This window comes from Cnephaeus nilssonii (assembly GCF_951640355.1).
Source record: "Cnephaeus nilssonii genome assembly, chromosome: 15".
Taxonomy (NCBI): domain Eukaryota; kingdom Metazoa; phylum Chordata; class Mammalia; order Chiroptera; family Vespertilionidae; genus Cnephaeus; species Cnephaeus nilssonii.
Genome location: NC_137086.1, coordinates 9911045 through 9936559, shown reverse-complemented (window position 1 = coordinate 9936559; position 25515 = coordinate 9911045). Strand labels below are relative to the sequence as shown.

The following is a 25515-nucleotide window of genomic DNA, read 5'->3' as shown; positions in this document are numbered from 1 at the left end:
ATATTAAAAGTTAGACATTTTACTCAAGGTCATTATGAAATATTTATTGAGCTTCTACTCCATGCCACACTCTGGGCTAAGAGCTGAGTCCTTGTGATGGAATTTGGCCTCTAATATTGATGTTGGCTGAATATTGGGCATTTCTATAGGTGTATATATAAAATAATTAAAGAGAAAACAACAGATTAGAATATATTTTATGTAAGGTTAAATTTTTTTCATATTTTGACTATAAAGTGGAGATACTGATATCTCTTCATAGTTTGGGGGTTATTCTCTGTGATATGATGATAATGATGGTAATGATGATGATAAAATTAAAAAAACAACACCCCACAATAAAGCTTTATGTGAAATCAAATCTTTTTCTAATAAATTACTAAATAATTGCTTCATTCTTTTTTCTGTCTTAATATCTCTTTATATTGTTTCCTTAAGTCCTAAGATCTTTTATAGTAAATTTATTCAGGATCTTAGAAATTAACACAATTTTTTAACTTCTGCAATTTTTCAACCAAAATTCGCTCCTTTTTGCTTTGTTTCCTACAGAGTATATTGCACTTTATCCATATTCAAGTGTAGAACCTGGAGATTTGACATTCTCAGAAGGTGAAGAAATACTGGTGACTCAGAAAGATGGAGAATGGTGGACAGGCAGTATTGGAGATAGAACTGGAATTTTTCCATCAAATTATGTCAAACCAAAAGATCAAGAGGTAGAGTTCATTCCATTTTGTTTATCAAGGTTTATACTTAAAACAGAGACTCATGAATATGGCTTTGGTCAGGCTGCTTTGGTTACTGGGAAACCACTCAAGGTAGCTCCAGTAAAATAGAGTTTATTATAGGGATCCTGTTAGAGAGAGAAGGGAGGCAGGCTTTGATGAAATTCTAAGAACAAGAGACATAGGTATGGCTGGGCTTCATGATAACTCCCATAATGAGGGAGGCTTTGTAAGGAACCACCTTGAAGGAGTTTGTAAATCTTTACTTTAAGATTCTGACATTAATGTGACTCAGCCTATATTGAGTTTCTATTTCTTTTTATCCCACTAGTAGTATGTTATACTGCAGCAGTTCTTAAATTTCTTTTGTTTCGGGAACTTTTTACATTCTTAAAAATTACTGGGGACTCCAAAGAGGTTTTTTTTGTTTTGTTTTATTTTTTTAATATATGGGCTATATCTAGTGATACTTTCCATAAAACTGAAATTTTAAAAATATTTTTGCCCTAGCTAGTTTGGCTCAGTGGATAGAGCGTCGGCCTGCGGACTAAAGCAGTGGTCGCCAACCTTTCGGACCTTGGTTGGCGACCGCTGGACTTAAGGGTCCCAGGTTCGATTCCTGCCAAGGGTACATGCCGGGGTTGTGGGCTCAATCCCCCCTAGTAGGGAGCGTGCAGGAGGCAACCAATCAATGATTCTCTGTCATCATTGATGTTTCTATTTCTCTATCCCACTTCCTTCCTCTCTGAAATCAATACAAATATATTTTAAAATGTATATATTTTTAAATTTATTTTAACATAGAAAAGTTACTCATTGCATAGTAACATAAATAACTTGCTTTTTATGGGGGAAAAAAACCTATGTATTTCCCAAAAAAAAAATTTAGTGAAAAGAGTGGCATTGTTTTGTTTTTGAAAACCTCTCTAATGTCTGGCTTAATTGAATACAGCAAGATTCTAACAGCCACTCTGCTTCAGCAGCTGCATCCACTAACAGAAAACAATTTAAACTCTTTCGCTTCTTATTCAGATTCCTAAAAAGAGGAAATGTGTTTGGCCCAACTTATCCTGTGAAGTCAAACAGGTCATAGTTGCTGGAGTAAGGATCTTTTGTTCTTAGGTCAGGGTCAGAGGGGACATAGCAAAAAAAATTAAAAATAATTTTTTATTTTATTTTTGCTCTTATGCAGCAGGAGCAGAACTCACATATGCCTTAACATATCCAGGACACATAGACTGTATGTGGTGCTAACATAAATGGGGCATATTTGGCCTTTGTAGTCACATTTAATATTCAGGAGGAATTCAGAAATGAGCTATTCTTGTTGAGTTGGGATGCACATTAGTTACTTGTCTCTATTATGCTCTGTTAGCAGACCAGAACTCCCCACAACTGTTGGATTCTTAACGTTTTTGGTTAATGTAAGGTTAATTGTCATTTTGCTCTTCATTTAAAGAAACAAGAAACCAAGGCATAAGACGTCTCTAATTCCTAATAACCTTGTACTTTTACACCTGGATTTTTAGAAAATGATAAAGCAGTATATCTTCTCCTTACAGAGTTTTGGGAGTGCTAGCAAATCTGGAGCATCAAACAAGAAACCTGGTATGTAAAATGATGAAATGAAAAAATTACTGAAGTGCTTCATAGTCTTGAATTCATAGTTTCTTGTTTATTTTTATTTTCAGAGATTGCTCAAGTAACTTCAGCGTATGTGGCTTCTGGTTCGGAACAGCTTAGCCTTGCACCAGGGCAGTTAATACTAATATTAAAGAAAAATACAAGTGGGTGGTGGCAAGGGGAGTTACAGGTAATAATCTTCAAATATCATCTATCGATTTTATTATAGAACTAGTGCATGCTCATTAAAACTAATAAAAATTTTAGATCACCACTTAGAGGTAATCTACATGAACTTGTTAGTGTATAATGATTCTCTCTAGTCTTTTCACTGTTTATTTTTAGCATAGTTGAATTGATATTATAAGTAACAATATATGAATAATATTTTTCTCTAAAGATGTAATTGTTTTCCAGTAATACCTGCTTTAATAAACCACAGGTCACCTTCTTTTTTTTTTAATTTCTTTATTGATTAAGGTATCACATATTTGTCCTCATCCCCCCATTCCCATCCCACACCCCTCCCCACGCATGCCCCCACCCCCCCTGTTGTCCTTAACCACTGGTTAGGCTCATATGCATGCACACAAGTTCTTTGGTTGATCTCTCCCCTTTACCCCCACCCTCCCCTACCCTCCCTCCGAGGCCCGACAGTCTGATCCATGCCTCCTTGTTTCTGGGTCTGTTCTTGTTCATCAGTCTATGTTGTTTCATGTGCTATTAGAAATACACTTATAAGAACCGAAAATGAGAAAAGCAATAATGGTTATGCTGACAGGCAAATGAATCAGTCTGTAGTGAGTTTCTTTCTGGGCCAACAGTTGTTTTGAGACCCAATTTCAATGTCAAATAGTTCCTTATGTGTACATGTCAGCAATGACATTTCAGTTCTGGATGGTGGACAAATGGTGGTTATGCAGGTCCGACTCTCTCTGGTTTGGTCCTGGGCAACCTGCAGTGACACACAGGTCACCTTCTTAAAGGAAAGCATAGCATCATCTTTGTCTGGGATAACCCCAGGCTCACAGTATAGCCTCTGGGAGAAAAAACATGGACATGGTCCAGGCTGTGCCCTGAGAAAACACTACCCATTGACTTTCCCCTCATGATCTTATGTTTTTGAAACATGAGTGCAAAGAAAGGAAGTGCTGGCATAAATGAGCCTGTTTTATGTCCCTGCAATGTTAGCAGAAGCAGTTATTGCATATGTTTTGATACAGAGTTTCTCTCTCTCTACTAAAATTTCATTGCTAGTTAAAATCAAAGAGCATTGTAGGATTAAAAGATGATGAGAGGTACAGTTGTTGTATTTTTATGTAAGATTAATATATGATTGTAATAAGGAGGATGAACATAGCTTCATTCTTGCAAATTAGTCTTACAATTCCTAAAGAACAGTAGATGTTCAAAATTCAGTACCTTTTTGAATAGCCCCCTGAAATCCCACCTTTGATTTGCTTTGAAGATTGACCCAACTAAGTAGGAAACATGGCTCTCCACAAGTTTTATTTGTGGTCTCCTGATTAATTAACCAAGTCCCAAGAGGTGTTTACTGTGGCTGTGCCATGTTAAGTGCTGACTTGAACTTATTACAAGAACTCTAGAAACGTGTTTTTATTTTATAAATATTACTTGTGTGAAATATGCAGATAATTCTGAGCCTGAAAGATCTCCAAATAGACTTCCACAAATAGTGTTTTTAGCTGCACTTTGAGCTTCATAGTGAGTCTTCCAGTTGTTGATACTGACCTGGAAGGCCAATGCAAAATTCAGGGCTTCCCAAGACCACCCCTACTTCTGACACCAGTTTTAAGTTTGGAGGTCTCTGGACCACTCTGAAGTTCAAATTTGCTAGAACTCACAGGACCTACTGAAAGCTACATTAGTCCCCAGTGGATGCCTGAAACCACAGATAGTACTGAATCCTCTATATACCATGTTCTTTCCTTTACATATATGCCTATGATGGTGGTTAATTTAGGAATTAGACATATTAAGAGATTAATAAAAGCCAATAGTAAGATAGAAAAAGTATAACATTATATTGTAATAAAAGTTATGTGAATGTGATCTCTGTCAAAATATTTTATTGTACTGTACTTACCTTTTCACTTAAAGGAAGCACTTTCTAGCTTCTCTTTGACATATCCTAATTCCCTGCATCACTACTCTTGTGCTTTTGGGCCATTATAAAATAAAGAGTTACTTGAATATAAACACTGCGATGCCATGACAGTGGATATGATAACCTAAACAACTACTGACTGACAGGCAGGTATTGCATACGGCATGGATACACTGGACAAAGGGATGATGCACGCCCTTGGTGTACGGAGAGGGATGGTGTGAGATTTCATCACGTTACTCAGACCAGCATGCAATCTGAAGAATTGTTTATTTCTGGAATTTATTACTTAATATTTTCAGACCACAATTGACTGTGGGTAACTGAAACTGTAGAAAACAAAATCATGGATTAAGGGGGGACTACTGTATTATACTCATGGTTACAGTTTATTACAGCAAAAGGATGTAGATTAAAATTAGCCAAGGGAAAAGATGTATGGGGCAGGATCAGGAAGGTTCCAAACCCAGAGCTTCCAGCTATTCTCTCCCAGTGGAGTCCTGATCAGCACTAACTTCTCCTTGCAACAATACCCACAAATACTGCCAACCACAGGAGCTCACTTGAGCCTTGGTGTCCAGAGTGTTATGGGGGCTCTATCACATAGACATGGTTGGCTGCCTGTATGGCTGAACTCAGTCTCCAGTCTCTCCAGAGGTTGAGTTCATACTACGTGACCCAGAGCACCCACCGTAAATCACATGGTTAAGACTGTCTGGCATGGTCAAGGCCCCGGGTAAACTTAGACACTCATCAGTCATGACATTCCAGAGGTTTAAAGATGACCTCCCAAGAGCCAAAGACAAAAACCAGACCTTTCTTTGAGCAAGGTTAAATTCTTTACTGCACAGGATTTTTTTTTTTTTTGCATGTTTTGTTTATGTCTCAGTAATTTGTTTTAATCTCATCTTTCATACTCCTTTTGCTAATTTTACAGGCCAGAGGCAAAAAGAGACAGAAAGGATGGTTTCCTGCCAGCCATGTTAAACTTTTGGGTCCAAGTAGTGAAAGAAATACACCTGCCTTTCATCCTGGTATGGAATGAGTTAACTTGCGTTTCATCATAGAGAATTTTTGTTAAAACTCGCTAACTTCTCAGAATAGCTAACTCTGAAAAATATTAAAAATTTGTCCTTTCTAGAGAACGTCCTTTCTAAAAAGTTCTGTGTAGAAACAGCCAACTGTTAAATGAATACTTGAACCTCTTCACTCCTTAAAGTTTCTCAGAGTGGAATTACTGTACCATCAGACTTAACGTGAAGCAGTTCACTTAGCTTTTTAACTGTAGTTTGGAAAGGATAGTGTTTATAAAGCAGAATGGCCAAAGGAGGGTGGGAGAGAGCCACCAAAGGGCAGTTTTAGGCAGGTTTAGCATCTAATGTTAGAGTAACTTATATCCTGGGGGATTTTGACAGGTGAGCCTGTGGGAATCATTAATTTGTTGTCTTGTTTTTCTTTTTCTGGTAGTGTGTCAGGTGATTGCTATGTATGACTATGCAGCGAATAATGAAGATGAGCTAAACTTCTCCAAGGGACAACTTATCAATGTTTTGAACAAAGATGATCCTGACTGGTGGCAGGGAGAAATCAATGGGATGACTGGTCTCTTCCCTTCAAACTATGTGAAGATGACGACAGACTCAGACCCAAGTCAACAGTGTGAGTAAATCAAACTATTTGCCTCTCAACTAGTGCAAAAGCTCTCATCTACAACACTGCACTTATTGCTGTCCCGGGTCATACGTTAAAATCGGCACTCTGAGCAAATGTATATGAATGTTTAAAGTAAGAAAATGCCAAAGGAAACTTTTCACAATTCAGAGTTATATGGCTTTATTTTAAATATTGTTTCCTAGCTTCAGACCTTGCTATTAGACTTCATCTGAAAAACGTGTCATTCCTTCATGGGTTCTTTGGTATGACCGCAGTCTATACCGCAATTTCCCTTTACCACCATCCTTGCAGCGGGCAGTGGTCTTTTTCAGCTTAATAAAGAGTAGATAGTAAGTATACTACTTACCTATTAAAATTACCCTTTTAGTGTATGTGCTATTAATTTTGCCATCTTCGCATTTATTTCCCACATATTTACTGTACATATCATCCAGTTATAGATAAAAATGTGAAAACTATTTAAATTGACTGTTTTTAAAACTCTCCTTAGATGATTATTTACATGGGTGCCTCATGTCACAAGAGGTACATGAATCAAGATCTGTTTCACTGTTTTTAGAATAAGGGTCCAGATCTCTAAGTGTGATATTTGGTATTACATCAAATTAGCTAGCCTTTTTAAAAATATATATATTTTATTGATTTTTTACAGAGAGGAAAAGAGAGGGATAGAGAGTTAGAAACATCGATGAGAGAGAAACATCGATCAGCTGCCTCCTGCACACCCCCTACTGGGGATGTGCCCGCAACCAAGGTACATGCCCTTGACCGGAATCAAACCCCGGACCTTTCAGTCCGCAGGCCGATGCTCTATCCACTGAGCCAAACCAGTTAGGGCTATCTAGCCTTTCTTATATTTGACAGTAAACATGAATTAATAGTAAATTAGAGAACAAACAGTACTTGGACATACTTTTACCTTTATAAAATGGATGTCACTGTCCTCCATCTTTTGGATTTTTTTTTTTTTACAAAATATTCATGATTTATATTTTTATAATTTTTGAGGAATTATCTAATAAATTTAACCTTTCATTATAATTTAGTTTTTGAGAGGATATAAATGGTAACCCAGTCAAAGCTGAGATATTCTTACGATTCAGTGCAAGTATTGCGAATTTCTTTTATACTATAATTTTGAAATATTCATGCATTATTTTTACTTTGGAGCTTGTAAAGATAGTCCTCACCCGGAAGAAGACTTTCCTTTAGATGACACAATTAAATTTCCCAGTTTGGAGGTGGGAGGAGTCCAGTTCTTTATGGTTTGAACATCCCCAAATATATCTCAGGGTTTCAGGAGAAACTTGGGTTACCTAAATGAATGACCATTTTAAGCCCTGCGGATGGTTTGGCAGTTTTGGGTGCTTGCCAGTTGATGTGATCAATCAGGAATGCCTGAGGCACCTTTCCGGAATCAGAGAGAGGAAGAAACTTTCAGACCCGCTGGGTCTGGAAGAGCTGTGGCTAGTGATCCTGGGGGCATTCCGTATGTTTGGCTTTTATATTGTCTATGATGTAAAGCAGGCGTCCTCAAACTATGGCCGCGGGCCACATGCGGGTGTTTTTGCCGTTTTGTTTTTTTACTTCAAAATAAGATATGTGCAGTGTGCCTAGGAATTTGTTCATAGTTTTTTTTAAACTTTAGTCCGGCCCTCCAACGGTCTGAGGGACAGTGAACTGGCCCCCTGTTTAAAAAGTATGGAGGACCCCTGATGTAAAGTGATGGTTGTCCAAAGGTTTCCTTGTTGTTGTCGATCTTTTTTTTCTGTGGTGGGACACTTTTTCCAATTAAGCCGCTCTAAGGAATATAAAGAACAAATAAAAGCTGTTCTAAAGGAAGAACAGCCAGGCGTGTATGAGTCAGTGAAAACTGGTTAAATTTTAGATTACCATTTGCATTTCTTGGGCCCTTAGAAGTATTATTTTCATTTTCTTATGTAATTAGGATGTAGTCAGTGTGCCGCACAACGACATTTCGGTCAAAGACAGACCTTGTATGTGCCGGTGGTACACCATGTAGCCTAAATAGTAGGCTATACCATCTGTGTGTAAGTGCGCTTTGTGATGTTTGCACAATGATGAAATCGCCTGATGTTGCATTTCTCAGGAAGGATCCCCATCGTTAAGCGGCGCATGACTGTATTTTTTAAAGGTTGAGAATAGTAATAATTCAAACTTGTTACTAGTTGATATTGCACGTTATTAGTCAAATTTTTTCTCACCCCTTAATTTGCTTTATGTTCATTTTATTCCTCATTTTTCTTTTTATAGGACCCAATGTTGTCTTCCAGTGTGAAAGCACCCCAGAGACCCACTATCCAAGTTTGACTCTAGCGTGGAGGCAGGGCAGGCAGCCCTGATCAAATATCTCCTACACAATCCGTTAACTTCGGTTCGAATGTTAGAGCCACTTGTGATTATTTCTTTGTGTTTCTAACTTACAGTTAACATTTATTTGTAACAAATTAAAGGATAGTGGGTCTTTGTGTGGCTTTCCCTGCTGTTCACTCTGGCATCCTTTAGCATTTTCCTTCTTTTTTAATTTGGTAATTGTAGGTCATTAGCATGCACATTGAGTTTTCCCCTACATGGTGGGAATTCAAACACACAAAGACCCACTATTTGCACAAACTGTTCTCGCTGGTTTGGAATGAGCTGCCATGCTTTTCTAATGTTATTACAACTTGTATATTGATTACAGAATTCAGATAAAATTTGCTTATGTTTTGCTCTTATGTTTGATCTAATCCTAATTACAGTGAGCTCTTAATTGGTTCAATGTGTGATTTGTCCCCAGATATGCAGTGTTTAATTTGTTACTTTCAATATGCCACTATTCAATTTGTTAAATTTGTTAAAGGCCAAGAACTGGAAATAACCTTTTATGTATTTTCTGTGTATTGGGGGGTAGAAGCAATAACACTTTGGGGGAGCTTTTCTTATCTCAGAAGGGGACAGTGGCCGACCATCAGTATGTGCAGAATGGGACATGTTTCATCTGTTGAGCTGCCCAGGAATGAGCACAGTACTGTGGTAGTGACCTTGGATCTTTGTGCTCTGGACATGAAGATACTACATCATGTCCTGCTGCAGTTAGTTGTCATTTCTTCATTAATGACCTAGCAATGTATTAATTTGGGGTAATGAAAAGCTCCCATCACTGACCCTGAGATAGGAAACTTTCCCTAGCTTAGACCGAGTATTTATATCTATGATACATTTTAAAGTCAAAATTCATGTTATCTATTTTAATTAGGTGACCACATGTCCCAGGTCACAAAAAGACACTGGTTGACATTCTTCTTAATATATTTAGTAAAGGTCATAAGGAATCTTTGAAGAGTTTAAATGCCCCTGAAGCAGGCAGTCAGGCAGCTCTGTCTGCCTAGTCAAGAATGAATTCGGGTGAAGGAGAGGTATGTGTGCTGGTGTTCCCCCATGTCCACTGAGTGCTTTGAGGCTAGAAGATTGACTTTACCAGCCAGAATTCTCTGGCTAATCTCTATTCAACCACACTGGCTACTTGGGCACAGGATATTATTTTTTCTTGAATGGAAACACTTTAAAGATGCTAAACATTATTAAAAACTAATAAATGTGAGAGTACTTAGCTAAAACAAAAAGGTGTTTTAGTGGACAGTATTAAACTTTGAAAATCAATGAGAAGCTTATGCAATTTATAATGTTTACAAACTGCAGTGCAATCTACTGTTTATGAATGTCAAAGTATTATCAGGAAACGTGTACATACAGTCACAGTCTTATTTCCTCACAGAGTTCTTTAGGAGTGAAATATGTTTTTATATCTTTGAGTTTAAGTTAAAAACATATTTTGTGCAATATTTATGTTGATGTGCCTATACATTATGAATGAATGATTTCAGTTATACATTGCCTAAATCATAACTTTACAACACTTGAGAAAGAATCAACAGTTTAGTTAGAACTTCACAAAGTTCAAATGTCTGTGTTCCAAAATAATTCACGTTATTGGGATGTGTGGTGATATGTATGCGTGCTCCCTGGGGTAGGGATTTGTAATTATCAGACCAGCTCAATTTTTAGTACTTGGCATCATCATGATACTTTTTAAAAATATGACATTAATAGAAAGCAATAATACCACTTTACAGGTGGAATAATAGATACACCTGTAGTCAATAAAAGGGATAGTACAAAGGTTGTGTCCTTGTGAATTCAACCAATCCTCCAAATTGTACAGATTACTTGGCCTTGCTTTTTAATGTTATGGACTTTCTGCTTTTGCACCTTTAGTTGGGTTCAGATTAAGGACAGTTACTTTAAGTCCATTATAAACCCTGAGATTAGAAATCAGACCACTGATAATTAGCCACATGACTTAGTATAACATTTCTGTATAATTATTTTTTGCATATGGACTTACGTAATATATTAATGAATTATTTCAAAGGTATTTTCTAGTGCAAATCATTCACTTTTACACTGATGAAGTTTATTAAGAATGACATTCAGGTAGAGCTTAGCATCTGTAGTCAATTTGAAAAGAATGTATTCAAAGGTACCTATGGACTAAATTGCATAATGACATATTTAAGCTAAATGTCAGTCTGGGAAACGTATTTACTGTATTTACTGAAATACCTCTCTTTGTGTAGGTATTTTGTCATATATTTGAGAGAAAGCTAAAAATAAAGGAAATAGATGACATATAATAACCTGACGTTCTTAAAAGTGCATGCAATCCTTTGCGATACCTCATATTCTGCCACATATTTGCTCTCTTCCTCATTCAGTATGAGGCAGCTTTCAATTTACTTAGAAAGCAATGTTAGAAGGGAAGAATTTTAAAGTGGGAACACCACTGAATAAATCTGAACTCTGTAGGAAGTAAAGTTTATTTTAAAATTGTAGTATGTGATAATCATTTTTAAGTATGTGATTAAATCTAATGGGTTTTCCAGCAGTAAAAAAAATCAGTTCTAAAACCAAACCTGATTTTTTAGAAAATTTATCAGTCTTACCCATTGTAGAGTTTCCTCAAAAACTTTATCTTAAAGTGTCATTTTAAAATAATAGAACTATTAAAACAATGTAACTGCTATTTTAGTGTTCTAAAATACAGTGTGAATACGGATAGCTTTAAGTAAAGAAAATGGAGGAAGGAAAAGTAGAGAAAGAAATGCCAATTCCAGTCAAAGCTTTATTTGCCAAATTTTTCTTAGAATGAATTTTACGAAGTTACAAATTCTTGTAAATAGAATCTATAATGGAAATTCTGAGAGACTTTTGCCTAGAGTGGCATTGTTGGATGCTGCTGTGATGCTACTGTAATGTAATAAATTATTAAATTGTTGCAAAGTGCTGTTTTTTGCCTTAAATTTTTATTTTGTGTGTCTTAAAAACTATAGTATCAAAGGTATTAAGATTGTGCAAATGCTGGGCACGCTTGGCATGAGGTAATCTGTTTTTATTTTTACAAAGTTGTAATATAACTATGCAAGTGTGTTTATTAAAAGGACACAAACTACATTACTTGTATTGTGTATTTCTTTGGAAGCATCATTTAAAACTTATTTTTTGTTGTTTATAAGTAGTCATGATTGAATTTCTTAGGAATTTTTCTTTTTCCTTAATGTAATTTCTGGACACAGGCCAATGAATTGCTTTATATTACCGGGGGAAAAAGAAATTTTTAAGTGGTCAAGATTGAAATAGTTTGAACCTAGACAATCATAATTTATTTCAAAAGCAAAAGAGATTTTGATTTGAAAGTAAAGGAAAATGTCTAGGGTAATACTCTACTCTGTTACTTATAATTTTTACTGCAGCTTTTTTCTAAAAAGATTAGAACGAATTTACAAGTTGATAGTCATTGCAAATGTAGTTAAGACATTTTAGTACAAAGGACGTCTATATAAAAAAAACTGCAGTGGATGCTTAAACAGTATTACACCTAAGTGATCAAGTTGCTGATTTCACCTCTACTGAAAAAAAAGAAAAGAAACATCAAAATTCAACCCCTCCATCAATGTTTGGCATAAATAACCTCTTTCCATAAAAACCTTTCTGCATCTCCGGAAAGTTAATCAACTAACGTGTATTGAGCATTTGCGTAAGGCCAAGATGTTACAATATGCCCAGAATATGGAAATGAGTGTGGGATGGTCCTAGCCTCAGGGAGTACCTAGCTCTGTGAGAAGATTTGGCACATAAGCAGGTACTTACTAGACACCAAGAGAGTACAGAGAAGGAATACCTGATTCAAGCATTGATTGGTGAATTAGAGAAGACTTCCTGGAGGAGGCAACTACCAGATCCCTAAGTAGGAGTACGCCAGATTGGAGGGTGGAATGGTGGAGAGCATGATAAAGACACAGCATAGGTGCAGGAGCAGGGAGGTGTGGTTATAAGCAGTTCATTAATGCTAGAGGGGAAGCCCAAATCCAGGAACAGGGAAGCTCCTGAGGCTAAATCAGAGATTCAGGAGCTTGGCTGCTCTTTGTAATCACCTGGGAAGCTTAATAAAGATATCGATGTCTGACTTAAATGGCCTAAAGAGGGCCCTCAGCAGGGGGTTTTTATTAGAACTCATCAGATGATTTTTTAAAAAACATTCTTATTGATTTCAGAGAGGAAGGGAGAGGGAGAGAAAGAGAGAAAAAAATCAATGATGAGAGAGAATCATTGATTGGCTGCCTCCTGCACGCCCCCCACTGGGGATGGAGCTGGCAACCTGGGCATGTGCCCTGACCGGAAATCAAACTGTGACCTGGTTCATAGGTCGACAGTCAACCACTGAGCCACGCCAGCTGGGCTCACCAGATGATTCTGATATGAAGCTAAGGTAGAGAAAAAGTGACGAAACAGTTAAGAATTGTTTTTGAGGGGAAATTGGCAGGAGTTGGGGATTGGTGGGATGTTTGGGCAAGTGGAAGAATCAGTATCTTGGTGACAGAGTGAATAATGGTGCCACCAACTGCAGTAAATCAGAGTTGGGGAAGCAGATGAGTTTGGTTTTGACCACCAAGTTCCTGTGGGACATTCAGGTAGGATTGTCCAGCAGGCAGGCAGATATAATTAAGACATACAGCATCAGATGTACATCAGCTGGGGGAATGAATAGGATGGTGGTTGAGCCAGTAAAGGTAAATGAGATAACGGGGAGACCCATGGAAGGTATTAGCAGTTAAGCGTTGGATAGTGAAAGAAACCCATGGAGACAGGAAAGAGGTTCCAGGAGAACAAAGATTATTGTGTTAATATTGCCACCATCTATATATATAAAAAGCTAATATGCAAAATGTCCCCTCGGGACTTCAACCAGGAGACCGGGAGTTCGATTGCTCACTATGACGTGTGCTGACCACCAGGGGGTGGCGTGGAACAAAGGGAGGCTCTGGCCGGCAGCCGGAGGGCCCTGATCAGCCCTGATGGCCTGCCAGGACTAGGGACCCTACCCGTGCACGAATTTTGTGCACTGGGCCTCTAGTTTTTTAATAAAATGAAGTCTGGCTGCACAGCCATTACTCATAACAGTAAAAAGAAGGAACATGCTTTTTATTGAGTACTTACTAGTCTAGGTACTTGTCTAAGGTCCTGAAATGTATTACTTCATTATTATTTTCTTTTTACAGATACGGAAATTAAAACCGATTCAATTACTTGTCTACGGTTAGATAGCTAGTAAGTGGTGGAGCTGGCTCCAGTGGTCTGGCTCCAGAGTCCATGCTCTTAACCTCTACACTAATGTAGAGTGTGCCAATATTGCCATCATTTCTATAAGAATGAAGTTCCTGCAGTACAACCATCACTTGAACCAATGAGAAGGAAAGAGGGAAAGTCTGACTGCATGCACAGAGTTTTCTCTGCAAAATCTATACACAGAGAAGAGACAATGAGGCAACAACTGCATATAATAAACAAGGATAGGAATCTATAGGAATAATACCTAGAAAGATAAAGCTGAACAAAATCACTTTTTTCAATAACAGCTTTATTGAGATGTAATTTATATACCATACAATCCCCCCAGGTTATAATTCAGTGGTTTTTAGTATATTCACAGAGTTGGACAACCATTACCACACTTACATTAACATTTTCATCACCTCAAAAAGAAACAATATACCCTTTAGCTTTCACCCTCCTATCTTCCTGTGCACCCCCACTCCAGCCAGAGGCAACCACTAATAACCTACTTACTGTCTCCATATGTTTGCCTATTCTGGACATACTATAAAAATGGAATCATAAAATGTGGAGGTTATTTGTATTTGGCTTATTTCACTTAGCATAATGTTTTCTAGATACAGCCATGCTGCAGCGTGGACCAGTACTTCATTCCTTCCTATGGCCAAGTAATATTCCATTGTATGGATGTACTATATTTTGTTTCTTCATTCATTAGTTGATGTATGTTTGGGTTGTTTCTACTTTTTTGTTATTACAAATAATGCTGCTATGAACATTTGTGTACATGTTTTTGTGTGGATCTATGTTCCATTACTCTTGAGTATATACCTAGGAGTGGAATTGCTGGGTCAAATGGTAATTCTATATTTAACTTTTCTAGGAACTGCTAGACTGTTTTCCAAAGTGGCTGTACCATTTTATTCCAACCAGCAGTGTTATAAGGGTTTCTGTTTCTCCACGTCCTTGCCACCACCTGTTATTATCTGACTTTGTTAAAGCCATCCTTTTGGGTGTGAAGTGACATCTCATTGTGGTTTTGATCTGCATCCTCTTGATAACTAATGATGTTGAACATCTTTTCATGTGCTTTTTTGGTCTTTTGTATATCTTCTTTGGAGAAATGTGTATTCAGGTCCTTTGCCCATCTTTTAAAATTTTTTTTCTTTATTGATTAAGGTATTACATATGTGTCCTTATCCCCCCGTTGTCCCCGGATGCTTCTCTGTCTCTGGATCTGTTTTTGTTCATCAGTTTATGTTGTCCATTATATTCCACAAATGAGTGAGATCATGTAACATTTATCTTTCTCTAATTGACTTACTTCATTTAGCATAATGCTCTTCAGCTCCATCCATGCTGTTGCAAATGGTAAAAGTTCCTTCCTTTTTACCGCAGCGTAGTATTCCATTGTGTAGATGTGCCACAGTTTTCTAATCCACTCATCTGCTGATGGGCACTCAGGCTGTTTCCAAATCTTAGCTGTGGTAAATTGTACCACTATGAACATAGGGGTGCATATATCCTTTCTGATTGGTGTTTCTAGTTTCTTGGGGTATGTTCCTAGAAGTGGAATCACTGGGTCAAATGGGAGTTCCATTTTTAGTTTTTTGAGGAAACTCCATACTGTTCTCCACAGTGGCTGCACCAGTCTGCATTCCCACCAGCAGTGCAGGAGGGTTCCTTTTTCTCCGCATCCTCGCCAGCACTTGTCGTTTGTTGATTTGTTGATGATAGCTGTTCTGACAGGTGTAAGATGATACCTCATTGTCGTTTTGATTTGCATCTCTCGGATGATTAGTGACTTTGAGTATGTTTTCATATGTCTCTTGGCCTTCTGTATGTCCTCTTTCAAAAAGTATCTATTTAGGTCTGTTGCCTAATTTTTGATTGGGTTATTTGTCTTCCTTTTGTTAAGTTGTATGAGTTCCCTGTAAATGTTGGAGATTAAACGCTTATCAGAGATAACATTGCTTTGCCCATTTTTAAATTGAGTCACTTATCTTCATAATTGCTTTTTAAACTTTTTTTAAACAAGAACAACAAGTTTTGAAAGATGTGCTTAAGAGAGATGTCTTAATGCTGTTGTCAAAAGGAAAAATTACTTAAAGAATTGATAAAATCAGCCCTGGCAGGTTTGGCTCAGTGGATAGAGCATCAGCCTGTGGACTAAAGGATCCCAGGTTCGATTTCATTCAAGGGCGTGTATCTCAGTTGCAGGCCCCCGGCCTTGGTCAGGGCTCGTGTGGGAAGCAACCAATCGATGTGTCTCTCTCACATCGATGTTTCTCTCTTTCTCCCCATTCCTTCCACTCTCTCTAAGAATCAATGGGAAAATATCCTAGGGTGAGGATCAACAAAAAACGAGAGAGAGAGGAGGGGGGGGGGAGGGAGAGAGAGAATATCAGAGAGTGGTAAAATGAGCATAGTAGGAGCATTGCTTTAAATTCTGGCTCTACAGACTCACCCCGCTGAGCCTTAGCCCCCTCTATGTAATGAAGATAGTGATACATACATTGCAGATGAGACTTAAGGGACTTTTAGAAGCACTAGTTCAATGTCTAATACATAGATACTAGAGATAACAGCTAACAGTTACTAAGCATCATCTGTACACCAAGCAATAGACAAAGCACTGTAGGTATGTGTCTGGGTTAGTAATTGGCGGAGCTGGAACTCAGGTCTGGATCCAGCTCCAAAGTTTGTGCCCTTAGCCATCCCCCATTAACTGGGATGGGAGCTGCTGTTACTCCAGATTACAAAACAGAACAATCATCCATTAATTCCAAGATAGAGGTGAGAAGAGAGTAAGGAGAATTAACTGCTTTAAATGAACCCAGGCTGGTCAAAGTACTGGGAAGATCTGCTACTGGACCCCTGTGTCACCAGTGGGTCATGTCAACCACCATGAAATCATAGTCAGGCAATGCTATAGAATCGTGTCCTGAACTCAGCAGTTTGGGGTGGAGTGTCCAATTATCCTATACTAGAGATCCGGTGCACGAATTCATGCACCTGTGGGATCCCTTGGCCTCGCCTGCGGGATCAGGCCAAAACTGGCTCTCTGACATCCCCTGAGGGGTCCTGGATTGCAAGAGGGCGCAGGCTAGGCCGAGGGACCTCACCGGTGCACGATTTGGGCTAGGGAGGAACTCGGGAGGTTGGCCAGCCAGGGATGAACCACAGGAGGGCTCCAGGGTGTGTCCAGCCTGTCTTGCTCAGTCCCAATCGGCTGCCCCAGCAGCAAGCTAACCTTCCAGTTGGAGTGTCTGCCCCCTGGTGGTCAGTGCACATCACAGTGAGCAGGGAGCAGCCTTAGAATATCATTAGTGTACTAGAGGCCCAGTGCATGAAATTCATGCATGGAGGGGGGGGTGAGGGGGGTGTCCCTCAGCCCAGCCTGCACCCTCTCCAATCTGGGACATCCCTCTCAAAACCCAGGACTGCTGGCTCCCAACTGCTCGCCTGCCTGCCTTCCTGATTGCCCCTAATTGCTTCTGCCTGCCAGCCTGATCACCCCCTAACCCAGTGATGTCGAACCTATGACACGCGTGTCAGCACTGACACGCGTAGCCATTTCTGATGACACGCGGCCGCATGCCAAGGATGAAACATTTGCTGCTCCTGAGGATGAAACATTTGCGACTAGAGTCTTGGAGTTAGTTTTTCCCTCAAAGTGACACACTACCCGAGTTATGCTCAGTTTTTTGGCGAAGTTTGACACACCAAGCTCAAAAGGTTGCCCATCACTGCCCTAACCACTCCCCTGCCAGCCTGATTATTTCCTAACTGCTCCCCTGCCAGCCTGATTGCCCCTAACTGCCCTCCCCTGCAGGCCTGGTCACCCCTAACTTCCCTCCCCTGCAGGCCTGGGTCCCCCCCCCCCCAACTGCCCTTCCCTGCAGGCCCGGTCGCCCCCAACTTTCCTCCTCTGCCGGCCTGGTCACCCCTAACTGCTCTCCCCTGCAGGCTTGATCGCCCCCAACTGCCCTCCCTTGCAGGCCTGGTCCCTCCCAACTGCCCTCCCCTGCTGGCCATCTTGTGTCCAGATGGGGGCAGCCATCTTGTGTGTTGGAGTGTTGGTCAATTTGCATATTACTCTTTTATTAGATAGGATAAAGGTCTGGTGCACGGGTGGGGGCCAGCTGGTTTGCCCTGAAGGGTGCCCCAGGTCAGGGTGGGGGTTCCCTTGGGGCGTGGGGCAGCCTGGGCAAGGGGCCTGTGGTGGTTTTCAGGCCAGCCATGCCCCCTGGCAACCCAAGCGGAGGCCCTGGTATCTGGGATATATTTATCTTCTATAATTGAAACTTTGTAGCCTTGAGCGGAGGCCAGGGCAGGCGGAAAGCTTGGCTTCCTCCATTGCCAGGGAAACCCAAGCCTCCTGTTCGCTCCATGGCCACAGTCATTTTTGTTGGGATTTATTTATCTTCTATAATTGAAACTTTGTAGCCTTGAGTGGAGTCCAGGGTCAGCCAGGATGTGCGGGAAGCTTGGCTTCCTCCATTGCCGGGGAAACCCAAGCCTCCTGCTCTCTTCGTGGCTGCAGCCATCTTGGTTGAGTTAATTTGCATACTCACTCCTGATTGGCTGGTGGGCGTGGCTTGTGGTGTGGTGGAGGTACGGTCAATTTGCATATTACTCTTTTATTAGATAGGATTATACTTTGATTGGTTGAATGAATAACTGGACGACTAGACACTTAGCATATTAGACTTTTATTATATAGGATAACAAAAGGCTAATGTACCAATCGGCCGAACGTCGGAATGACTGGTCGCTATGATGCGCACTGACCACGAGGGGGCAGATGCTCAACGCAGGAGCTTCCTCCTGGTGGTCAGTACGCTCCCACAGGGGGAGCACCACTCAGCCAGAAGCTGGGCTCACGGCTGGTGAGCGCAGCGCTAAGGATGTCCGACTGCGAGAGGACGCAGGCCGGGCTGAGGGACACCCCCCCCCCCCGCCCCCAGTGCATGAATTTCATGCACCCAGCCTCTAGTGTAGTCATAAACAAGTTGAAAATATGGGCTGTATGATCATACCATTGGGGAAAATTAGGGATGTGTAGGCTATTCAGTAATACTGATTTAAAAATATATATGTATATGTGTATATGAAACTCCTTTTGCCCCAGAACAGTACTGTATTCATAAATGTACTGATACAAACTGCTGAAGTATGTGGAACAGTAGGTTTGAATTTGCCTATTAGAAGCTACTGATTACGTGTTGGACAGAGGAGAGGTCTACATAAGGGACCAGTATGTCACTTAGACACAAAAAAGAGTTAACAGAGAGTAAAGGCCCTATTGGCTTTTTCGGTGTCTTTGAGCTATTGGGCATTCAGAATATTTATACTGAACCCTTTTATCTTCTAGAATTCAGTTAAGCAGACCTAAGACCAGGTTAATCTTATACATGCTATCGTCAATGGTTTGCCTCCAAAAGGGTTGCAATGTAAGTCCATTTAAAATGGCCTGGCATTTCAAAGTGTAGGACTTGACTCAAGAGACCTAGATTTAGGGATTTGGTAGCTCTGAATTCTGCGGTAAGTCACTTAACCACCAAGCTTCAGATTCTCCATGTATGCGTACAATAGGGATCAGAGTTAGATCAGGTATTCAGAGGATTGGTCAAAGGTTGTGGATTGTCATACCCAGGTTGGTAACAGTTATGTTTACTGTTAGAACTGAAAGTTCTGTGTTGGGTGAGCATGAAGAAACTCCTGTTTCGTGACATCTCTTCATAATACTCCATATTCTGAGTAGCACATTAATTCCCTTGGTTGAGCTGGTGATCTTACTCTGGCAGACTAGGAGGGATACAGGTATCAGCTTGAACCAACTGCTTTCTGACGCCAAGTCTTCTTTGTCTACCACTGGGAGGTCTTTGCTTCTTTCAGGCTAATGATGTTTCACCATAGATTTAAAAATAAAAACAAATTTCTTTATCCACTTGCATTTATCAACAGAGTTGATTTGGGAAGTTCTAGAATTTTTTTTTAAATTGTGAAGCCCAAATTTATTTCTATTTTAAAGTGCTCAAGAGACTTTTAAAAGGCCCAAAGGCATCCCGGTTTAATTTAATTAAGATCATCCTGAGATGGTGTCCGTCCATTTCTCCTTTAGTGAGGCATCAATTTGATCCTTGTTAATGAAACACTTCGTGGCAATTTCTTATGACTCCAAGTTATCTGTCATAAATGGCCATCAGGTTATGAACGATGAGAAATGCAATAGCATAAATAATCATAAAACATCTGCAGATTCTACTTGAATATCCTTTCTGCATTATTCTTCACCACCAGGCCCCGTGATTATCAGTTTGAGTAGCGGAGACCATGATGAGTGTCACCTGCAAAGACTGGTATTAAGTACAGCTCTTTCAGAACAGAAACCAGCCAACACCCTTCAAGATGAAACCCAACGATAGCCTGATAACTTGCTTTCTGTTGGTCCGCAGCATTAGAATGCAATACAGACTTCTTTTTCATGCTTAAATGAGCAGCCTAACACCTGATGACAGTGAACTTGACAGGCATCAAAAAAGGCACAGGAGTTTAAAACATGGTTCACGAATTATTTAAATTTCCAAAACAAAATCACAAATATCTGTATGTCTTCCTGGTGGCAGCATGTTACCTGGTACATAGCTTGCACTCAGTGGATATTTGCCAAGTGAATAAAAGGCTATTCTTTCATACAACAAGGATAGCCAGCCCTAACCGGTTTGGCTCAGTGGATAGAGCGTCAGCCTGCGGACTGGGAGGTCCCAGGTTCGATCCCGGTCAAGGGCATGTGCCTTGGTTGCAGGCACATCCCCAGTAGGGAGTGTGCAGGAGGCAGCTGATCGATGTTTCTCTCTCATCGATGTTTCTAACTCTCTATCCCTCTCCCTTCCTCTCTGTGAAAAATCAATAAAATATATATTTTTAAAAAACCAGAATAGCCAGTAGTTTTCTAGTGCCCTGATAAAACTTCAGTATTAAAGGCAGCCTTCAGAAAATGCACAGTTTAGTCATCTGGACTTACTGTTAAAAGCTTGTCCTTCCACTGAGCTTAAACACAGTGAGAGTGAAAACCATTATGTGATACCACAGCTGCTTACTTTGGGGCACACAGAGAATCGCTTTATTCAGGGGCGGTGCTCTCCTCAAAGTGGACAAGGACTTTTCAGGACTTGATGACATAATCTGAACAAGACCTCTTTGTACTAGTCATCACAAATCGTCTTTTGTCCTTTACCTTTTGGAATCTTTGCAGACCTCTCTCCTCTCCTTTCGTAAGCATTCCGCTCGCCTCTTGTTCTTGCTTGCGCTGTGACCTAGAACGGTTGCTCCCAACTATAGTGGGACAAGTTTCACAACCATTATACATTATTCGTAATTTTTTCTCTCGGCCTCCACAGCCTAACACAAATGTTGGGGGTCTTGTGGCCCAGCACACCAGTAATTGTTTCTCTGGAACTTTGACCCGATAAGAACCATGATCTCTCATTTTTCTTACTTCCCCATTCTTCCTGTCTACCAGAAAGAACTTACCAGGAAGTTCTCACTGCCCATAGTTAATATCGATATACTGTCTCCCACAGCTCAGAATTTATCTTCATATCACATTCTACAATACTTGTTGAAGATCTGCCATGCGTCAGACACTGGGATACAGCAAATTGTAAAATAGGCCATTGAGTAGGGTTAAGACAGAAAACAAACAAAATGAGGAAGTATGTAGGGTCTTAGAGAAATAAAGCAGGCTAGGGAACGGGAATGCTGGGGAGGGTATGAAAGCCTATTCTGTCTTCTGTTAATGAAGCCTCCCCTGCTGCTCCTTTATATTTTGTACGTCTGTAGCTTTTCGCAGCCCTGGTCACATTTCTGTAACTTGATGCGTTAGGTGTCTTTGTAAACAGCATCTGGCTGAAAGTTTCTGTTCAATCTAGAACAAGGATGTCAAACTCAAAGGCTCACACGGGCCAAATAAACAAGGTTTAAGTTTATGTGGGCCAGAAAAAAATCAAAAGCTTAAATTTTCATATAAATGTAGGTTTATTTCAATAGAGACATGCTGAATACAAAGGGCCGAAATAAATGAGTCATCGTTAACATAAAATAATAGAACCTTTTAATAAAAATTAATATTTTTTTCTTGAACATTAACTTACCAGACACTGAATAACTGTACAGATTAATAAGTGTAATGCAAATAAACCTATTTTTGTTGTTCTCCAAAAGCAAAATATTTCCTGTTGCGCACACCAAACAAGTCAGTACAGGACTAATGACATGGCCATCGGCTGCTAAAATATTCGCTGCTGCTGAAACCGGTTTGGCTCAGTGGATAGAGCATCAGCCTGCGGACTGAGGGGTCCCGGGTTTGATTCTGGTCAGGGGCATGTACCTTGGTTGCGGGCACATCCCCAGTGCAGGGTGTGCAGGAAGCAGCTGATCGATGTTTCGGACTCTCTGTCCCTCTCCCTCTCTGTGAAAAATCAATAAAATATATTTTAAAAAATAAATTTAAAAAATTAAATAAAATATTCGCTGCTAGTATTAGTGAAGAGAAATGGTGCGCCTGCACATAAGGCGTGTAAGGGAAATGAATGAATTATAGTCATCAGTCATTAGCGAACATGTAGTTCATTATTAATAATTATGTATAACAGGATATTATAAAAATTAAGCTACGAAATTTTTATTAAAATGTTTGCTACATACCGTTATATTGGCTGGGCTGCAAAAATATTCATTGTGGGCCGTGAGTTTGACATGCTTGATCTAGAATGTCAACTGGCAGATTTAAGCTATTTATTCTATAGAAACATTTACTACTTCTATTTATATTACCTTATTGTATATTTGTTTATCATGCATATTCTTTGCTTTTTTTTTTCAAAATTCACTTTGAATTTATACCAACCAACCTAGTCATTATTATTTTATACTGTTAATAATTATTTTGATTTTTCATATATTTGCTAGTCTTTTTGTTCACCATTCCTTTTTTTTTTTAAACCACTCCTTACATCTCTTTTTTTTCTTCTTATTCAGTTTCCTTCTTCCCAAAATACAATTTTTAATAGTTCCTTTAGTCACATCTATGAGTGGTAAATGCTCTCAGACTTCGCCTGGAAATGTCTTTATTCCTCCCTCATCCATGATAGTCTAATTAGAATTCTAATTTGACAGGTTTTGTTTTTTTCTCAATACCCCCTATTGTTGGCTCAAGAAATGAACAACCATTGTGATTGTTGTTTGTGTGTAGTTATTTTGCTTTTGCTTTTTGTTTTAATTTTTTCTTCCTCCTTAGTGTTTTGCAGTCTAAGGATCCCCACCACCAAAATCAGGAGTCATTGTTCCTCCTGAATCTGTAGAATTATATCTTTCATTGGTTCTAGAAAGTTCTCAACCATTGTAATTCAGTATGACCTCTTCCCATTCTTTCCAATTTCCCTCCTAGATTCCTATTAGATTTCGTTGGGCCTTGTTATTCTGTCGTGTGTGTGTGTGTGTGTGTGTGTGTGTGTGTGTGTGTGTGTGTGTAATCTTAAAGAGAGGTAGGGAGAGAAACATCGATGTGAGAGCTAATCATCAATTGATTGCCTCCTGCATGTGTCCTGACCTGGGATTGAACCTGCCACCTTTTGGTGTGCGGGATGACACTCCAATCAAGTGAGCCACACCAGCCAGGACTGTCCTCTGTTTTATGTTTTATGTCTTTTAATCTATTTTATGTTTTCTATCCTTTTGTCTAAGTAATTTCTTCAGCTCTGTTTTCAGATTTACTAATTCTTCAGATGTGTTGGATCTATTAATTTATTATTTCCATGGTAATGTTTGCCATTTTTATTCACTTCTTTTTCAAATCTGCCTATCCCTTTTATCGAATCTGCTTAGGGTTTCCAACCCTTCATATATGTCTTGAGTTATTTTAAACATACATATTTTATATTTTATTCTATATTTTGTTCTATATCATACGTTCTTGGGGTTCTGATCCTCATTTTTTTATTTATGGTGGATCGTTTGTTGTTTTTTGTAATTTTTAACTTTAACTCACCTTTAGTGAGAGTTGGTTTTTCTGTGTAAATCATGTATGACCAAGGCTACAAGAGCAGTTGTACATTTTCTTTGGCCAAGCACCTAAGGGTATCACCAATTTTTGTGTTAACAAAGTCCCCAATCTGAAGTGTGGAAAGAGAAGAAACTTTATTCAAATGAACAGTTTGCAAACTAGAGGAATGCAACCTCCAGGGAAACTGAAAGTGCACTTTATCAAAATGAAGGGAACTCTGCTTTTTAGAGAGAAATTCCCACCTTGTTTCCTGATTGGTCCATTTTGATGCAAATGAGGAATCAAAATACCACAATTCTGATAGTTCCAAATAGCATGGTTCTGATTGGTTGGAATCATGCATTCTGATTGGTCAGTGTAGATGCAAATGAGGATATTGCCACACAGTTTCCCATTGGATGGGCAGATCTCAGCCCACTGGTCAAGAGAGGACACTGGGAAGTCCTTTATAACAGTTGGCTCAGACAGCAAGAGCACAGTGCGGAGGCCGAAGGTTCAGTCCATAGCTTTTCCCTGAAATGCAGTGTGGGTGAGTGGCCTCTGTAGAGTGGCTGCTAGACCCTCGTTAGGAATGTGTGCCCAGTTAACCACAAGCTGTCCTTGGAAGATATATTTCTTCTCCAGGCCCACAGGTGCTGATTCATCAGTTAAGGACTTCTTGAACTTCAAACGTGTGTGAATTGCAAGCCCGGCATTTCTATTCTTTACCAAGCAGAGGCTAAAAGTTTTCTTATAATCTGGCAAGAGATTTTTTTTTTTCCCTAGTCTGCCCTGTAGTCTTCAGTCTCCTGCTGAAGCCTTCTCTCATTGGGCAAACGCAGGCAGACACCAGCTAAAATAGAGCTTACAAAAGCAGCCTGCAGGGTTGGCCTTCGTGCAGGAGCAGAGCAGGGGAAAGGTGAGAAGTGGGGAAGATATTTCCTGACCTCTGCTAAGTTTGAAATAAAAGAACCGTGTTAGACACAGTCCCTAGCTGCATTGGGAAAGCCAGGCATACCAACAGTATACAGATGAACTACAATACAAGTTACATCTTGTGAAGTGTGAAAATACAGACACAAACCAGTACCATCGAAACACCAAGGAGAGGCAGTCTGGCGTAAGTGAGACGGGATGAGAAAGGTTTCCCAAAGTAGGATCCCGTGAGCCGCACCGTGAAAGGTAAGACGGCTCCGTGCAGAGGACTGTGTGTGAAGCCCATCCTGAGGAAGGGGCTCAGGCCAGGGTGGCTGAAAGGTGGTGGGGGCTGCATGGTGGAGACTCTGGCACCCGTGCCACCAAGCGAGAGCTTCATCCTGCAAATAACAAGCCAGTGAGCATTCTGTTCGGTATGAACGTAACAAAACAATAAGAAACGTTGCAGCTGGCTTGAGCTGTTCAATAAAAATATAATGTAAGTCACAAATGCAACCCCAAATGTAATTTAAAAATTCCCAGCAGCCACACTAAAAAAAAGTAAGAAACATTCATGAAATTAATAATTTTTTCTTAACCCAGTATTATCCAAAATGTTAGCATTTCTATTTTTTTAATTTTTTATTTGCATTTAAATTTTTTTTTCAATTACAGCTTACATTCAGTATTAGTTTGGTTTCAGGTATATAGTATAGTGGTTAGACAAC

The 25515-nt window shown here is 39.6% G+C and overlaps 1 protein-coding gene across 8 annotated transcripts in view; it reads left to right on the top strand.

Moving 5' to 3' along the window:
• The window catches only part of ITSN2 (intersectin 2), a 98806-nt gene that overhangs the window by 56310 nt on the left and 16981 nt on the right, over positions 1–25515 (top strand). For 7 of the 8 annotated variants that reach the window (XM_079792143.1, XM_079792138.1, XM_079792137.1 and 4 more), the window contains 5 exons: positions 550–716; positions 2288–2333; positions 2417–2538; positions 5414–5510; positions 5944–6135. In XM_079792143.1, the coding sequence (XP_079648269.1) occupies positions 550–716; positions 2288–2333; positions 2417–2538; positions 5414–5510; positions 5944–6135 (624 nt within the window). Of the gene's footprint in view, positions 1–549; positions 717–2287; positions 2334–2416; positions 2539–5413; positions 5511–5943; positions 6136–8424; positions 11665–25515 lie in introns of those variants that run through there. The other variant, XM_079792142.1, reaches the window with a different exon arrangement.